Source organism: Mchenga conophoros, linkage group LG3 (genome assembly GCF_057382185.1).
Source record: "Mchenga conophoros isolate Kocher_MC1m ecotype Shallow Benthic linkage group LG3, M_conophoros_male_GT1.1, whole genome shotgun sequence".
NCBI classification, from domain to species: Eukaryota; Metazoa; Chordata; class Actinopteri; order Cichliformes; family Cichlidae; genus Mchenga; species Mchenga conophoros.
In genome coordinates, this window is record NC_140528.1 from 30,976,751 (window position 1) to 30,994,740 (window position 17,990).

General features: G+C 41.4%; 2 protein-coding genes across 5 annotated transcripts in view; one reads left to right on the forward strand and one right to left on the reverse strand.

Annotated features, from left to right (window-relative positions):
• LOC146578122 (uncharacterized) overlaps positions 1-7,473 on the reverse strand; it is a 30,531-nt gene extending 23,058 nt beyond the window's left edge. For all 3 annotated transcript variants that reach the window (XR_014889957.1, XM_085257347.1, XM_085257354.1), the window contains exon 1: positions 7,319-7,473. The gene's annotated coding sequence lies outside the window, so the exon portion shown is untranslated. The remainder of the gene's footprint in view (positions 1-7,318) is intronic.
• Positions 1-17,990, forward strand: part of LOC146578120 (NACHT, LRR and PYD domains-containing protein 3-like) — a 108,643-nt gene that overhangs the window by 80,709 nt on the left and 9,944 nt on the right. Inside the window, exons 1-3 of one of the 2 annotated variants that reach the window (XM_085257498.1) lie at positions 8,544-8,686; positions 9,360-9,475; positions 10,223-10,336. The exons of the other annotated variant lie outside the window; for it this stretch is intronic. Coding sequence (XP_085113624.1) covers positions 9,387-9,475; positions 10,223-10,336 — 203 coding nt within the window. The 5' untranslated portion in view covers positions 8,544-8,686; positions 9,360-9,386. Of the gene's footprint in view, positions 1-8,543; positions 8,687-9,359; positions 9,476-10,222; positions 10,337-17,990 lie in introns of those variants that run through there. 2 annotated transcript variants of the gene reach the window in all.

The following is a 17,990-nucleotide window of genomic DNA, read 5'->3' on the forward strand; positions in this document are numbered from 1 at the left end:
TAAGGGAATTCTTAGGGACTTCCAATCAGTAATCAATACCAGTTAAGTAAAACGTATTTTTTTAGGTTTCTTCAAATTAGGCATCACCTATATAACTTTATACCTAAGAGAACAGATCTTTTCTCTTTACCTGTTTTGAGTATATTTGTCAAGGCTTACCAGGCAGACCCCGGCCTCAAGGTGATTTCTAGACTGTATAAGGGTATACAAGAGGTTAAGAACTGGAATACTACCTACATCAAAAAAAATGGGAAAGGGAAACAAATACAGCAATTTCAAATGACATTTGGTATCAGCAGTGTGCTTTTCAGTGGAGAATTTCTAGTTCTAATTAGGGCTGCCACGATTAGTCGACTAGTCACGATTACGTCGACTATCAAAATCATCGACGACTGATTTAATAGTCGACGCGTCGTTTGAAGCTTTGTAAGATCCCAAAAGACGCAGGAATAAGTAGCAGGATTTAAGAGTGTAATAACGGACTGAAACAGAAGATGGCAGCACTGCATGTACAAGGATGCCAGCTGCCGTTAAACCCCGAAGAAGAAGAAGAAGAAGAAGCTGTGTCCCAGAATTCATAGCGCGGCCCAGCTCAGTTTCCAACAATGGCGGCAGCTAGTTAGTTTTAATATTACTCTTATTATTCTTTCTGGGTCACAAAATAAACGTTTAACATATTTTCAGGCGGGAATGTAGCTGTGTAAACCTCAAATATCTGCTCAGTTTATCAAGACACCACATATTTTCAAAAGCGCTCCGACGTTTTCGGAGACGTCTGTTACCCACTAGCTCGATAGCTAGCCGGGGGCAAGGCTAACTAGAGCCGTGAGAACACCGGACTCCCGGCAAATCGTTTTCAAACCCACCGCCGTCTTTCGCTGCTCAGGTTAAACATATATAAGTCACTTAGATAACTTAAAAATGTTATTGTTTGGCTTTTTTTTTTAGTATTTTATTTGTTCCTGAGTAAATCGGTTTGGCTGAGATTAAAGTTATAGTTTTTACACAGCTGAATAAACATTAAGCAGACAGCTGATTATCAGAAGTGTGAGATGCTCCAGAATTTACTCCGGTGTCCTGTTATATTTTAGATAGCAAGGAGTTTATTAAACTTCACCGAAACAATCTGCAAATTTCATTAAAATTTAATAAACTGTCATCCTGTCTTTATTTTTAGTTAGCACACACCTTAAACACTTAAAGCTAATGATAGTTATATAAGAGCAGATGCAATAAGCTGTACTTTTTACATCCAATGGATGATGATCTGATTAGTCGACTAATCGCAAAAATAATCGGTGACTAGTCGACTATCAAAATAATCGTTTGTGGCAGCCCTAGTTCTAATATATGGAGATGTTTTGGTTGGAAGAGTCTCTGTAGGTTCTTTATTACTCCTGCACAAAGTAAACATTATTCTAATTACTCCAGCTGCTGGAGAAACTGTGGGGCCCAAGGAATAAAACATTTTCACCTGTTTTGGTCTTGCCCAATGATCAACATTTTTTGGGTATCGATTCATTCTGAGTTACAGATCATTTTTAGTATGCAACTTCCCTTTAATTGGGATGAACTTTTGTTTGGATATCTATACTCAGTGAATGTAGATAAAATGTCCAAGCTGTTGTATGGTATTCTGAGTCTGGCTGCCCGTAAGACTATTACCAAGAAATGGCTTAGTGTGAAAATTCCATCACTAAATGACTGGTATGAGATTGTATATGGGTTGTTTAAAATGGAAAGAATTACCTTCATTAATAGACTCCAATATGACATATTTAGTGATATTTGGGTTAAATGGAAACATTACATTTTGTCAAGGAGACCCGATCTTGTTTGAATCTCTGTAATTATGTATGCCATATTATGTGTGTGTGTGTGTGTGTGTGTGTGTGTGTGTGTGTGTGTGAGAGAGAGCATATACACACTAGATGGTACACCCGTTTGTTTATGTTTATTTTTGATTATTTGTTTATTTTGGTTTATTTGTGTTCATATAGGTTGCTTATTAAAAAATAAAATATTAATTAAAAAAAACAAAAACATTTTGCAGCATGCCAATAAACCCAAACACTCCCATTCCGGGTTTGAAAAACACAGTAAAGCACCATCAGTCATAGACTGACCATGGACTGGAGGATCATCTTGACAGAGAACCAAACAAAAGGCAGCCAACATCCAAAGGAGAGCTTTGAATGTTCTTGAAGAAGCCTGCAGAACTAGTCCCAAAGACTAGGGACGTTAAAAAGAATGGACTAACCAACTAGTCTAAAACCAACACACACTCAGATACCAAGTTAAGGCTTAGCCTTGATTAATGTCAAACACACATTAGACATAGTCATTGGAAAAGATGAATACTATCTTTCAGTAATCAGTCGTGCTGCTTAACTGTATTAACAATCAGATTAAACAAGTAGTATTTCTGGTACGGACTATTGGCAACAGCAAAGATTAGCTGACCAGGTCACAGACGTTCCTCCTGATGAGTAAAAGTTCAGACTATAGGGGGAAAAAAGATGGTCATACCAAATACTGACGTTCTTTATAAAGTCATTATATAGACTATTCTGCACATTTCAATGAACCACAGTACCCGTTTTCCATTTACCAAGAACATTTTAAAGAAACGAGGGCTGGCTCAAGACTTTTGACAAGTACTGTAATATTTCAAAGTATCAATTTGTTGAACCGATGTTATATAATTTTTTTCCCTTTTTTTTTTTTTTTTTTTAAATGGGTCTACTTTATTTCTAGAAAATGTCACTTTCATTTATGTGTATAAATTAGGGGTGCAACGATACACAAAATTCACGGTTCGGTTCGATACTTTGGTGTCACGGTTCGATATTTTTTCGATACAAAAAGAAATGTTCATGCCTTTTTAATTTGTCATTTATTAAAATTATAAATCCATCCATCCATCCATTTGCTTCCGCTTATCCTTTTCAGGGTCGCGGGGGGCGCTGGAGCCTATCCCAGCTGTCATAGGGCGAAAGGCGGGGTACACCCCGGACAGGTCGCCAGTCTGTCGCAGGGCTAACACATAGGGACAGACAACCATTCACACTCACATTCACACCTAGTGGCAATTTGGATTATCCAATTAACCTATCCCCACAAGCTGCATGTCTTTGGACGGTGGGAGGAAGCCGGAGTACCCGGAGAGAACCCACGCAAACACGGGGAGAACATGCAAACTCCACACAGAAAGACCCCGGCCTGATGGTGGAATTGAACTCAGGACCTTCTTGCTGTGCGGCAACAGTGCTAACCACCGTGCCGCTCTAAATTATAAATATATATTTTAACTCAAAAGTACAGTTTTTAAATTTAACCCTAACCCTTGTGCGTGTTTTTTATTTTGACAGCGAATGCGCACCTGCGGACCACTTATGTGCAGCCCTGGTTATTTAGCTCGTCATATTGCAGGCACAGAAATTCTTTTGTCCATGAAACCATAAAGCTGCACTTTCTTTTTGCCTTATAGTCTGATTTGTCATAACTTCTCCGTTTTGTGGTAAGCTTTTCTTTGGCTGTCACTTCTTCACCCTGACCCGTCTTATTTGGCTCAGCAGAACTGAAATATATATCCTGCTGCTTTTACACACGCACACATAACGCTCAGCGATTCTCTGCGCGATCAACCTCTCACATGTTTAAGCTTGCTGCGGGAGATTTCACTTGTCATTAGGGCTGGGCCATATTATACCGTTCACGGTAATACCGGTATAATGTTAGGCAACGATAGGAAAATGAAATATCGCGATAGAATATGAGTAAAACGCGCATGCGCAGTGCCTTTGTTTTCATACGCACATGGCCGATTGTTGAGTGAAACAGATGAACCAGAATTGGTTTGTAAAAATGGTGCAACTTCCGTGATGTGGAACTGGTTTGGTGTTTGTCCGTCAGATACACGACAAAGCACATTTTTTTGCAGAACATGCAAGCGGCCATCATTATTGTCGTATTTGTCGGACTAAGATGCTCTTAAATCTGGGAGTAATCTGGGTCCTAAACTCCGTATACTTCAGGTCAAACGAACACTGCAGCATCACTAAGAGTTAAAAACTGTCTAAATTCTTTCATCTTTAATAAAACGATCAGCATTGCTGCTTTACCAGGTGTAACTATGAAGTTTAACTTCCAGGCATCCATGAAAACAAAATGTATTACATTTAACGGAGTTAGAAGCTAGCAGGAAGCTAGCGGAAGTTAGCTTGCTAGTTTCGCTAGTTACCTAAGCATGATATAGCATGTTCTGACTGAGAGATTTCTGAAAAAAATCAAACGTACAGCTCTGCTATCACTTCCAACATAAATGAAGACGGGAAACTAAACAGCAGTGACGTTTGTAGGGTTACTGAAGTTGGGCTAGCTGGTATATAATGATGTGCTACGTGATCGCTAGCGACACAGCTATGTTAGCATAACATAAACAGTGAAGCTGGAGGACGAACACTAACACTTTTCCACTTATAAAAGTTAACGTGAAGGTTCTTCATGGTTAGAGACAAATGCAATCGCATGGCAGGATGCTGTAAACGGACCAAACTTCAGTCAAGAGAACAACTGAGATAATCCATCCACAATACGAGGTTAGTCATTAATATACTGCAACAACATGGGAATAGAGCAGCTGCAGAGAATTCAACATTAATGAATCAATGTTACAGAAGTGGAGGAAGCAAGAAGAATGAGTTTAATAAAGTTTGATTTATCTGACTGCTTTGTTTCGCTTAATGTGCCTTATAATCCCGTGCACCTTATGGTCCGAAAAATACGTGCTGCACACTGCAGTTTAATGTTGCAAAGCACCTCTTTTTAACTTCAGTGGATATTATACATGGTTATGCTCAGGATATGTCAGCCCATTTCTACTGGAAATGCCTTTTGGTTAAACTTTCAGCAAGGAATTTGCATTTGCACTGTTACATTTTTATAAAGCTTTAATGTACATAAAAACCAGCTTCTTGTTTAAGTGAAAATAAATGGAAGGTTGTCTTTTTGCGCTAGTAATGTTGTGGAGTTGTATTTTGTCTCGCATCAATTATATCGTCAGTTATATCGTTATCGCAAATTTTCAAATATATATCGTGATAAATATTTTTGGCCATATCGCCCTGCTCTACTTGTCATGTTTGCATAGTAAGCTAACGATTAATAAGACGATGTCAGAGGAATTGGTGCACAAATTATCATCACTCACAGATCAGTGCTGTCGCTCTCTATACACAGTTCGCGCGATTGCAAAGTGAAAGCAAAAAAACAAGCGCAAATTCAAACGCAACTTCAATATGTCACATATTGACAGTGGCTCACCGATGCCAATGACATAATTACCCAGCTACATTTCTGAAAGAATGCAAAAGCATTGACATATATTTTTCCTTCCTACAATAGCCCGACGGGCAGGGCAGAGATAGATTTTGGTAGCCCGACCGGGACGTCGGGCTAGCGATATTGCGAGCCCTGTATCTGATTGAGGAATCACTCATCTTTGGAAAAGAGAGTTTATTACAGAGAAATGTCTCTTTCCAAAATAAAAGCTATACTATCCGCTTCTTCTGGGCTATATTCTCAGCAGCATATTAAACATATCAGGTCCCCATAAGGAGAATCATGTGCTAACAGCTGTCTAAATGACTCGGGTAAAGTTTGTAGCATGCTGCTTGTTGTTTTTGTCTGCTTCCACTTGTCTTTGCACTAGGATGATGTCGGCGTAAATGTGCAGTCATATTCGTTGTGTTCCCACTAGTGCTTTCAGGTTAATCTCGCTGAAATGACCTTAACGCCACAACACGGCAAATCTCCGTTAACGAGCTACCCCTGATCGCCCCGTGCATGGGGCTAGACGGCCAACACGTTAACGAGCTAACTGCGCTAACACACTAGTTCCCACCCTTGTAATTGAGCATTGCGTGGCACATCCAACATACTGTTTTACTTTAGTCGATGACTCGCTTACCTTCAGGGTCATACGTCACATGAAAACCAAAATAATTCCAAACGCCAGATCTGAATGAGGGTGGGGGAGGTCCACTTCTGTCTCGCTAGCTTGCCCTGCGCTCTTCCTTCTGACTATGCTGTCTGTGTGGAGCGCTCAGTGGATCTGCGCTCGACAGTGCAGCCTAGGCGGAGTAGTCGAACGCAGATTCACTGAGCGCTCCACACAGACAGCATCGTCAGAAGGAAAGTTGATAAAATAAATTACAAATGTTGTATTGTTCGATACATATGCGTACCGAACCGAAAGCACTGTATCGAACGGTTCAATATCGATACGAATATCGTTGCACCCCTAGTATAAACATATGGAGCCATATTCTTGCTACAGAACTGCTGCAAAAAACAGCAATGCAGTATTTAGGATGAAAATAATTTTATACTGAAATAAGTAGCAAAGTACGTATGCCCTGCATTTGCAATGTGTCTAAAAAGTATGACGTGAAACTGTACCAGTGATGTTTTTGCCATCTATAAACCTGTGCAGCTTAACATTAGTAAAGCGAAAGTGAAGGTGGTTCCAGGATTCTTTGTTTCAGATCGACACGGATCACTTTTTTGTCTCAGTTTAAACAAAGATAGCAAAGCCAGTCATTTTTATTTTATTTCTAAAGAGCCCAAAAATATCAAGAGGAGGAAAAACAAACCTTGTAGATCTTCTCAGTTTTCCTCATCTGCAGACAGGCCCACTCAGAATGTGCACCTGCGCACTCTGATAACCACGTGGCCGCTGTTTTAAGGCACAATCTGCAGTTTCTGAGTGTGGAAAAGAATCCGGTCTAATGTATTACGACAGTCTGCAGACTACAGAGTGAATTAAACCCTGTTTATTATTGCTGCTGTTACTTTGACATTTATCTTTGTGTTAAGTATTAATGGCAGTCTTCCTGGACTCGCATGTAAGAATGAGAATAGTTTTATTGATCACAGGGGGAAGTTTATATACATGAACATGTGCTGTACGCTTTCACTTAAACTTTTAATCCCATTAATCGTGATGACGGCGTTAGTTAACAGCCCGACAGCAAACGCACAAAAATGATGACACAGACTTGTAATTTGCACCGACGTGTTTTCTAAATTCGCAGCACTTGTTGACAGACACGTGACGTCCACACAGCGACATTTTAGTCTAAAAACATATTAAAAGTGGATTCTCGTATTCACGAGTCCGCGGCGTCCTTGAACACACCGGGCCGTTTTTAACCCGCACTTCAAACTTTCAAACGTAAATTAAAACCTACGAAAAATGAAAAGTGAGCAATGAGCTTACACCGAGGTAAACAGGGCGGGAAGACACACAACTGACCTGAACACTCAACATCCCGCGAACGTAACAAAGTTTCAGCCCATTAGGAAGCAGGAACAAAAGATAATCCGGGTTTGAACAGAATCACGTCCCACAAGAAACAAACAACTTTCCTCCAACTTCTTCCTTGTTTTTCTTCTTCTTCCTGCTCTTCTTCCGCTTCTTCTTCTTCTAAATGTTATTGGCGGTTGGCAAACAATGGTGCAATACCGCCACCAACTGGTATGGAGTGTGGTCCAGAATGTCACTTCAGGATTAGATGCTATCATATAAATGTGTTTGTCTAAGAAATCTAATATTACCTGATGATTTTTACTTCGTGAATTGTTTCTAAGTAAAGCATTTAACTCTAGCTTCACTTTGAGGTTTTGAATCAGTCTTCTTTCTTCCACATGGTCTTGACACTGTAACATAACATGCAATGTTACAGTGTTTCCCCTAAACTGAAGTGTGCTGTTTAACCCAGTGTGATCAAATCTGACATGTGAAGTGTTTGTTTCTTCTCTCCTCCTCCTGTCTCCTTCTCATTTCTCCAGTTTTCTTTTGGATTAAAAAACACTGTCATTTCCTTTCTTTCTCATGAATTAGACATTTATGGCACACTGCAAACTGCATTAAGTCCATGCCTGTTGAGGCTTTGCTATAGCTATATAAGTGGGATTTGTTATTCGAACGAGTGTTAATCGGCTACAAGCTGTGAGCGCAGTGCAGTGTAAAACTCTTCCTTCAGTCCTCACGCTGAGTGTTTAGAGGCGAGCACACTTGTTAGTCTTCAGTGATGAACTGAATTGATCTCCTTTTTCTCAGCACATAGCAAGTCACTCTCTCTGCTGCATCTACAACAAATAAAAGTGAAATATCTGTGAAAATGCAGCTTTTAATGAAACTGTTAGATTAATGCCTGCATGTTACATTGTGGTATCATCTGCTATTATGATCTGGCAGTAAATAATATGTTGTGTTTATTGCGCATTGCACAGACCATCCATAATACTGTCTTTAGTTATTAACATTTGAAAGATTGAAGGCAGGTGAAAAGTAAAAATTCGCTTCCTTTCCAGAAAACGCAAACTTCAGAAGTACACCTCCCTCCAAGCTTGCGATAAGCCAACATTACTACTCGGTCAGGATTTGGCACGCTCTTGGCAGCGTTTGACTTGTTTTTGGCGTTTACATGTGGGCGGAGAGATTTTAAGAACGAAAGTCCCTGTTTTCATAAACACCCGTGTGCGTGAGGAGGCGTGGCTCTCTCCGTGGAATATGAGACAGTCTCGGTGAACAGCAGCTGCTCGGGTGTTTCCGTGTTCGTTACTTTTTTTCCTGAACTTTGTGTGAGTGGACCGTCTCCGTGTGAAGCTCCGTGTGAAGGTAACGCAAGGAGTGTGTAATGTTCGTGATGTTTCCCTGTGTGCAGCTTAGTTCACGGTGACGGACTCGCAGCTCAGACTGCGAATACGGCACCGCAACGAGGCCGTGTTCGCCATATTGTGTTAGTTTGTGCGATCACGTTTGGCACAACACCAGAATGTAGACACTCTGAGTTCCGGACGGAACTTTATCTTCACGGTGCTGCCAGAGGGAAAGACGGACTCAATTATTACTTGTTATAAACAGGACTGTTTTGGATTACACACAATGACCTGTGAGTAAAAATACTGCGTCACACTGGCTGTTCTCCTGTAACAGGAAGTCATCGTCTGTAAGGACGGTTGTTACGACACTTGTAACGTTTGTAACTCGGACAGACCGAGTAAGACTGATAAATATAATATAATATGTAATAATCATATAAAACTGGGAGTATAAATTTTCAAGAGTCGGATCAATAAACAGATATGATAACGGCACAGATATCAGTAAAACCTTTAAATAGAAGCAGAGCAGCTGATGGCAGCTTCCTCTGCCTCACACTGCTGTCTGACTGCATGCAGCTGACACTGAGAGGAAGCAGGAAAGAAGCAGCTGATATCTGGACAGCACACATGATGGAAAGCAGGATTTCAGTTGATGTGCACATGAATGATTTGTGTTTCCTCTGCAGGTAGAAAGTGTGTGTGAGCTGAGCAGCATGGATCAGTGTGAGGACAGAGAGGAGGGAGCCCCTCCCTCTAAAAGCACTCTGTGTGGGGAACATGAGAGCCAGACCAAAGCTCAGAGGTGAGATGACCATCTCTAACTGTCCATGACTCTTCTCCATGTCACAGCTCAGCACTCACATCACACTCAAAGCTCCAATAAACACATGCTGGATCCAACCTGTAGTGTGTGGGAACATATAACTCAGGGTGTGACAAACACAGCCAGGCTCCACAGAACATGAGAGGACAGTTTAGAGGTTTGATCTGGTTGTGAAATAAATCATTCAACCACAAATCAAAGCTGTAAATAATGAATCCCTTCTTCTTCTTCTTCTATCCTGGTTATTTTTCTAGCATCAAACATCAACAAATACATTACAAGTCGACCAAACAAGTGGCTCAAAGAGCAGATTTTAAAAAATAACGATAATTCTTAAAATTTTCTTAATATAACTTTTTCTTCTGAGTAATACATGCTGGAGGCTGGTGATGCCTGCAGGTGAAGAAAAAAAGGCTAAAGTATATAAATACTCATTATTTCTAACATTTATTAGCAATTTTACATGAATCATAACACAAATGAGTTTTAGAATGAAAGAAATGTATATTTACTAATGTAACACCAGCTGTCATAGTTATCTCACTCATAAGGTAAGGTAAAGATGTTCAATATTAGAGAGAGGCGCCAATGATAATCGTCTGTGAGCAGCTCTTGGTGAAAGTGGGGAGGAAGAACATGAAGAGACCTCCTACAGGTCAGATGTCTGTGGAGAGAGAATCTTCTGTGAACAATGATTTAACATGGTTTTCTCTCCATGTCTGCCAGAGTCAGTGGGAGAACCTGTTGGCCTCATGTCCCCCAGAGGTTTTCTGAATCCAGCTGTGTGTCTCTGAGGAGTAATCAGTCCATAGAGCCTCCGCTGTTCTTTGCTCCAGACATGTAAGCTGGAACTGAGTCCTTAATGCCACATTTGTGTGTTCAGTGTTACTTTTCATTAGCTTTGTGTACCTACAGCATGTCAGCTTTATGTGTTCTTACATAAACATAAAGCTGTGCATCAGAATCAGTCAGCAGCTTCAGCCTGCAGATAAATGTGTGAACAAAATAAGAAATATAATCACGACAGTTGATCAACTCCGTGTGATCCTGAGACATTGGTAGGAAAAACTTTCTTCATCAGTCTGACTGACAGCAAAGAGTTAGAGGATGAAGGGTTTAAATGAGGCTGCAGAAGAAAATAACTGTTTGTATTTATGTGAGATGGTTTGAGGAGAAGTTCAGTAGGTGGAAATTCACACTGTATGTAACTTAGAGATAATTAACAAAGTTTAACAGAAAACGTGAGCATTATATTTCCTATGACTTTGGAGAGAACGGTGAAAACAGTGTGTGGGTCCATCAGCGTCATGGTTCACAGTTTCAGAAAGGAGAAGGATTAGTTTCTGTACCTGCTAATAACAGAGTAATGGCCAGAAATGACTCGAATATTTGTTTGTAAATCATCCAGAATTGTTGTTGTTTATAATGTGGTTGCATGTTTTTCTGAACACAAAAATATTTAGGGCCCGAGCACCGAGAGTGCGAAGGCCCTATTGTATCTGCTCCGTTTCTTATTATTATTATTATTATTATTAGGGCCCGAGCACTGACAGTGCGAAGGCCCTATTGTAATTGCTCTGTTTATTATTATTATTATTATTATTATTATTATTATTATTTCGGCAAATGAATTGGCCGTTTGAGGGCCTAAACATGCTCGAAAACTCATGAAATTTTGCACACGCGTCAGGTCTGGTGAAAATTTACGTATTTTAATGTTCCCAGACATGGCCAGGGAAAATTAGCTCAGTAGCGCCACCTAGAAAAATGAAAAACGCGAGCCCCCGGTATAGGTATGACCTACACGTTTGAAAGTCGGTACACCTATATAACGTTCAGAGTCGAACAAAAAAGTCTATTATGGCAATGTCCTAAACCCAACAGGAAGTCCGCCATTTTGGATTGAAGGTGACATTTTGGGTCTGATTTTACCGTTTCCATGCCTTGTACTTTAACGAACTCCTCCTTGGGATTTGGTCCTATAAACTTCAAATTTGGACAGTGTCAACTACACCCTTGTGCCATGTTAAATTGCGGAGCTTTTGAGTTTTCACAATAGTATGAGGCCGTGGCGCCATGGCGAATTATGATGACTCGCCATGAAAATCTTATTGCCTCTCATTCTGTCATACATGTTCCGATCTGGACCAAAGAGCACACATATGATAAGGCTCCACCCCTGAACATATTTCAACTGCCATATTTGACATCAAGGACAGCGCCACCTAGTGGGAACAGGAAATGTCATGTTTTACACTTTGGGGTACAGTATAGTGATGGGTGACATCTGCAGCCTCAAATTTCTCCAGGAAAGCCTTAAGGAGTTGGTCTTGGGTTACAGTGAAAACTGTGACTTTTCGCAAAAGGGTGTGACCCCAGCGGCGTGGCGAACTTTGATGTCACGCCATGAAGAAACAAATTAGTATAACTCAATGAAATCCAGTCTGATCAGTACCAGACTTTACAGGCATGATGTCAGACCCGCCCTGAACAGATTGATGTGCCCATTGTCGGAAATACGGACAGCGCCACCTAGTGGCAACAGGAAATGTCATGGCTTTAATTTTGTTGTACTGATTTTCACAGGTTCATCTTGGCCACCTCAAAAGCGGTGAATATCACCATCAGTCCCTCGTGATGCTTCAGTGCAAAAATTGTGACTTTAAACTGAACGGCGCACCCTGGTGGCAACGCTGTTCAACATGAAAGATGAAGTGGCTTTTGAGGGTCTTGGCAAGTTTATAGAGGCTTGAAATTTGGCACACACCTCCAAATGGATGAAGGCTTTGTTGGCATGTGATCATTTTCATTGAATAGCTCGAAATTGCTCCACAGCGCCCCCTACAAAATTTCAAAACCACAGCCCCTGCTCTGTGTTCTATGTATGATTCTGAAACCTGGTAAGCTTATAGGAGATATCAAGATGTACAAAAAAGTCTCTTGGTGCAATATCCCAAATCCAACAGGAAGTCAGCCATTTTAAAATTAATGTGTAATTTTGGCAACATTTTCCCCTCTTTCCAGGCACCGTTCTTTGACGAACTCCTCCAAGGGATTTCATCATATTGAACCAATCTCCAGTGTGTGGAATCTAAAGACCTTTGTGATGTTAAATTGCGAAGCTTTTTACGTTCAGTGAAACGGGGTGGTTATGGCGGCACTTAGAGTTTGAATCACTCGCCAAAAAGCAGTAATCTGCTGTCACTCAAAAACACAATGTCCAATCTCTCCCAAAGCTCATAGGCGTGATGAGACTCGAGCTCGGAAATGTTTGTTATGCCATTTGTACATAATGGTTAGAGCGCCACCTAGTGGAACGACTAACTAATCATGAATGAATGAGTTGAAATGTTAGCTGGTGGTTAAATGCATGAATTCCATCAATGTGACATCAGATCGGACGTGCTGGTTTCAGGTGTTGGGCATGGCTCGACACGCCGGGGGTGCGAGGGCCCTCATAACGCTGCTTGCAGCTTTAATTATTATTATTATTATTATTATTATTATTATTATTCAGGCGAAACAAGGGCCTTTTTGAGGGCCTAAACATGCTCAAAAACTCATGAAATTTTGCACACATGCCAGGTCTGGTGAAAAATTTTGTATTTTAATGGTTTTACATATGAGCACTGGGAAATGGCTCTAGAGCGCCACCTATGCCTTGTTAAATGCAGCCCTACGACCACATCGTTTGAGCTACATGTATGAAATTTGGCACACATGTGTATCATGCCAAGACGAACAAAAAAGTCTGTGGGCCCATTGACGCAAACCCAACAGGAAGTCCGCCATTTGGAAGAGAAGGTGACATTTTGGCTCTAATTTTGCCATTTCCATGCCTCGAACTTTTGCGAACTCCTCCTTGGGGTTTGATTTCATAACCTTCATATTTGGTCAGTGTCAACTACACCCTTGTGCCATGTTAAATTGCGGAGCTTTTGAGTTTTCACAATACTATGAGGCCGTGGCGCCATGGCGAATTTCGATGACTCGCCATCAAAATCTTATTGCCTCTCATTTTGTCATACATTTTTTGACCTTGACCAAAGTGAACACATATGATAAGGCTCCACCCCTGAACATATTTCAACTGCCATATTTGACCTCAAGGACAGCGCCACCTAGTGGGAACAGGAAATGTTATGTTTTACACTTTGGGGTACAGTATAGTGATGGGTGACATCTGCAGCCTCAAATTTCTCCAGAAAAGCCTTAAGGAGTTGGTCTTGGGTTACAGTGAAAACTGTGAGTTTTCGCGAAAGGGTGTGACCCCAGCAGCATGGCGAACTTTGATGTCACGCCATGAAGAAACAAATTAGTATAACTCAATGAAATCCAGTCTGATCAGTACCAGACTTTACAGGCATGATGTCAGACCCGCCCTGAACAGATTGATGTGCCCATTGTCGGAAATACGGACAGCGCCACCTAGTGGCAACAGGAAATGTCATGGCTTTAATTTTGTTGTACTGATTTTCACAGGTTCATCGTGGCCACCTCAAAAGCGGTGAATATCACCATCAGTCCTTGATGATGCTTTAGTGCAAAAATTGTGACTTTAAACTGAACGGTGCACCCTGGTGGCAACGCTGTTCACCGTGAAAAATGAAGTGGCTTTTGAGGGGCTTGGAAAGTTTATAGAGGCTTGAAATTTGGCACACACCTCCAAATGGTTGAAGGCTTTGTTGTCATGTAACCATTTTCCTTGAATAGCGCAAAATGGCTCCACAGCGCCCCCTACAATATTTCAAAACATCAGCCCCTGCTCAGTGTTTTATCTATGAGTCTGACACTTGGTAAGCTTGTGTAAGATATCAAGATGTACAAAAAAGTCTCTTGGAGCAATATCCCAAATCCAACAGGAAGTCAGCCATTTTAAAATTAATGTGTAATTTTGATGACATTTTCCCCCCTTTTCAGGCCTCATACTTTGACGAACTCCTCCAAGGGATTTCATCATATTGAAGCATTCTTCAGTGTGTAGAATCTAAAGACCTTTGTGATGTTAAATTGCGAAGCTTTTTCCGTTCAGGGAAACGGGGTGGTCATGGCGGCACGTAGAGTTTCAATCACTCGCAAAAAGCAGTAATCTGCTGTCACTAAAAAACACAATGTCCAATCTCTCCCAAAGGTCGCAGGTGTGATGAGACTCGAGCTTGGAAATGTTTGTTATGCTATTTGTCAATAATGGTTAGAGCGCCACCTAGTGGCATGACTATAATCCTGGTTGAATAAGATGAAATGTTAGCTGGTGATTAAAAGCATGAATTCCATCAATGTGACATCAGATCGGACGTGCTGGTTTTAGGTGTTGGGCGTGGCTCGACGCGCCGGGGGTGCGAGGGCCCTCATAACGCTGCTTGCAGCTTTAATTATTATTATTATTATTATTCACCCCAAACAAGGGCCTTTTTGAGGGCCTAAACATGCTCAAAAACTCATGAAATTTTGCACACATGCCAGGTCTGGTGAAAAATTTTGTATTTTAATGGTTTTACATATGAGCACTGGGAAATGGCTCTAGAGCGCCACCTATGCCTTGTTAAATGCAGCCCTACGACCACATCGTTTGAGCTACATGTATGAAATTTGGCACACATGTGTATCATGCCAAGACGAACAAAAAAGTCTGGGGGCCCATTGACGCAAACCCAACAGGAAGTCCGCCATTTGGAAGAGAAGGTGACATTTTGGCTCTAATTTTGCCATTTCCATGCCTCGAACTTTTGCGAACTCCTCCTTGGGGTTTCATTTCATAACCTTCAAATTTGGACAGTGTCAACTACACCCTTGTGCCATGTTAAATTGCGGAGCTTTTGAGTTTTCACAATACTATGAGGCCGTGGCGCCATGGCGAATTTCGATGACTCGCCATGAAAATCTTATTGCCTCTCATTTTGTCATACATTTTCTGACCTTGACCAAAGTGAACACATATGATAAGGCTCCACCCCTGAACATATTTCAACTGCCATATTTGACACCAGGGACAGCGCCACCTAGTGGGAACAGGAAATGTCATGTTTTACACTTTGGGGTACAGTATAGTGATGGGTGACACCTGCAGCCTCAAATTTCTCCAGGAAAGCCTTAAGGAGTTGGTCTTGGGTTACAGTGAAAACTGTGACTTTTCGCAAAAGGGTGTGACCCCAGTAGCATGGCGAACTTTGATGTCACGCCATGAAGAAACAAATTAGTATAACTCAATGAAATCCAGTCTGATCAGTACCAGACTTTACAGGCATGATGTCAGACCCGCCCTGAACAGATTGACGTGCCCATTGTCGGAAATACGGACAGCGCCACCTAGTGGCCACAGGAAATGTCATGGCTTTAATTTTGTTGTACTGATTTTCACAGGTTCATCGTGGCCACCTCAAAAGCGGTGAATATCACCATCAGTCCCTCGTGATGCTTCAGTGCAAAAATTGTGACTTTACACTGAACGGCGCACCCTGGTGGCAACGCGGTTCAACATGAAAGATGAAGTGGCTTTTGAGGGGCTTGGAAAGTTTATAGAGGCTTGAAATTTGGCACACACCTCCAAATTGATGAAGGCATTGTTGTTATGTAACCATTTTCCTTGAATATCCCAAAATGGCTCCACAGCGCCCCCTACAATATTTCAAAACATCAGCCCCTGCTCTGTGTTTCATCTATGAGTCTGACACTTGGTAAGCTTGTGTAAGATATCAAGATGTACAAAAAAGTCTCTTGGAGCAATATCCCAAATCCAACAGGAAGTCAGCCATTTTAAAATTAATGTGTAATTTTGATGACATTTTCCCCCCTTTTCAGGCCTCATACTTTGACGAACTCCTCCAAGGGATTTCATCATATTGATGCATTCTTCAGTGTGTAGAATCTAAAGACCTTTGTGATGTTAAATTGCGAAGCTTTTTACGTTCAGGGAAACGGGGTGGTCATGGCGGCACGTAGAGTTTCAATCACTCGCAAAAAGCAGTAATCTGCTGTCACTAAAAAACACAATGTCCAATCTCTCCCAAAGGTCGCAGGTGTGATGAGACTCGAGCTTGGAAATGTTTGTTATGCTATTTGTCAATAATGGTTAGAGCGCCACCTAGTGGCATGACTATAATCCTGGTTGAATAAGATGAAATGTTAGCTGGTGATTAAAAGCATGAAATCCATCAATGTGACATCACATCGGACGTTCCGGTTTGAGGTGTTGGCAGTGGCTCGACGTGCCGGGGGTGCAAGGGCCCTCATAACGCTGCTTGCAGCTTTAATTATTATTATTATTATTATTATTATTATTATTATTATTCAGGCGAAACAAGGGCCTTTTTGAGGGCCTAAACATGCTCAAAAACTCATGAAATTTTGCACACATGCCAGGTCTGGTGAAAAATTTTGTATTTTAATGGTTTTACATATGAGCACTGGGAAATGGCTCTACAGCGCCACCTATGCCTTGTTAAATGCAGCCCTACGACCACATCGTTTCAGCTACATGTATGAAATTTGGCACACATGTGTATCATGCCAAGACGAACAAAAAAGTCTGTGGGCCCATTGACGCAAACCCAACAGGAAGTCCGCCATTTGGAAGAGAAGGTGACATTTTGGCTCTAATTTTGCCATTTCCATGCCTCGAACTTTTGCGAACTCCTCCTTGGGGTTTCATTTCATAACCTTCAAATTTGGACAGTGTCAACTACACCCTTGTGCCATGTTAAATTGCGGAGCTTTTGAGTTTTCACAATACTATGAGGCCGTGGCGCCATGGCGAATTTCGATGACTCGCCATGAAAATCTTATTGCCTCTCATTTTGTCATACATTTTCTGACCTTGACCAAAGTGAACACATATGATAAGGCTCCACCCCTGAACATATTTCAACTGCCATATTTGACATCAAGGACAGCGCCACCTAGTGGGAACAGGAAATGTCATGTTTTACACTTTGGGGTACAGTATAGTGATGGGTGACATCTGCAGCCTCAAATTTCTCCAGGAAAGCCTTAAGGAGTTGGTCTTGGGTTACAGTGAAAACTATGAGTTTTCGCAAAAGGGTGTGACCCCAGCAGCATGGCGAACTTTGATGTCACGCCATGAAGAAACAAATTAGTATAACTCAATGAAATCCAGTCTGATCAGTACCAGACTTTACAGGCATGATGTCAGACCCGCCCTGAACAGATTGATGTGCCCATTGTCGGAAATACGGACAGCGCCACCTAGTGGCAACAGGAAATGTCATGGCTTTAACTTTGTTGTACTGATTTTCACAGGTTGATCGTGGCCACCTCAAAAGCGGTGAATATCCCCATCAGTCCCTCGTGATGCTTCAGTGCAAAAATTGTGACTTTAAACTGAACGGCGCACCCTGGTGGCAACGCGGTTCATCATGAAAGATGAAGTGGCTTTTGAGGGGCTTGGAAAGTTTATAGAGGCTTGAAATTTGGCACACACCTCCAAATGGATGAAGGCATTGTTGTTATGTAACCATTTTCCTTGAATAGCGCAAAA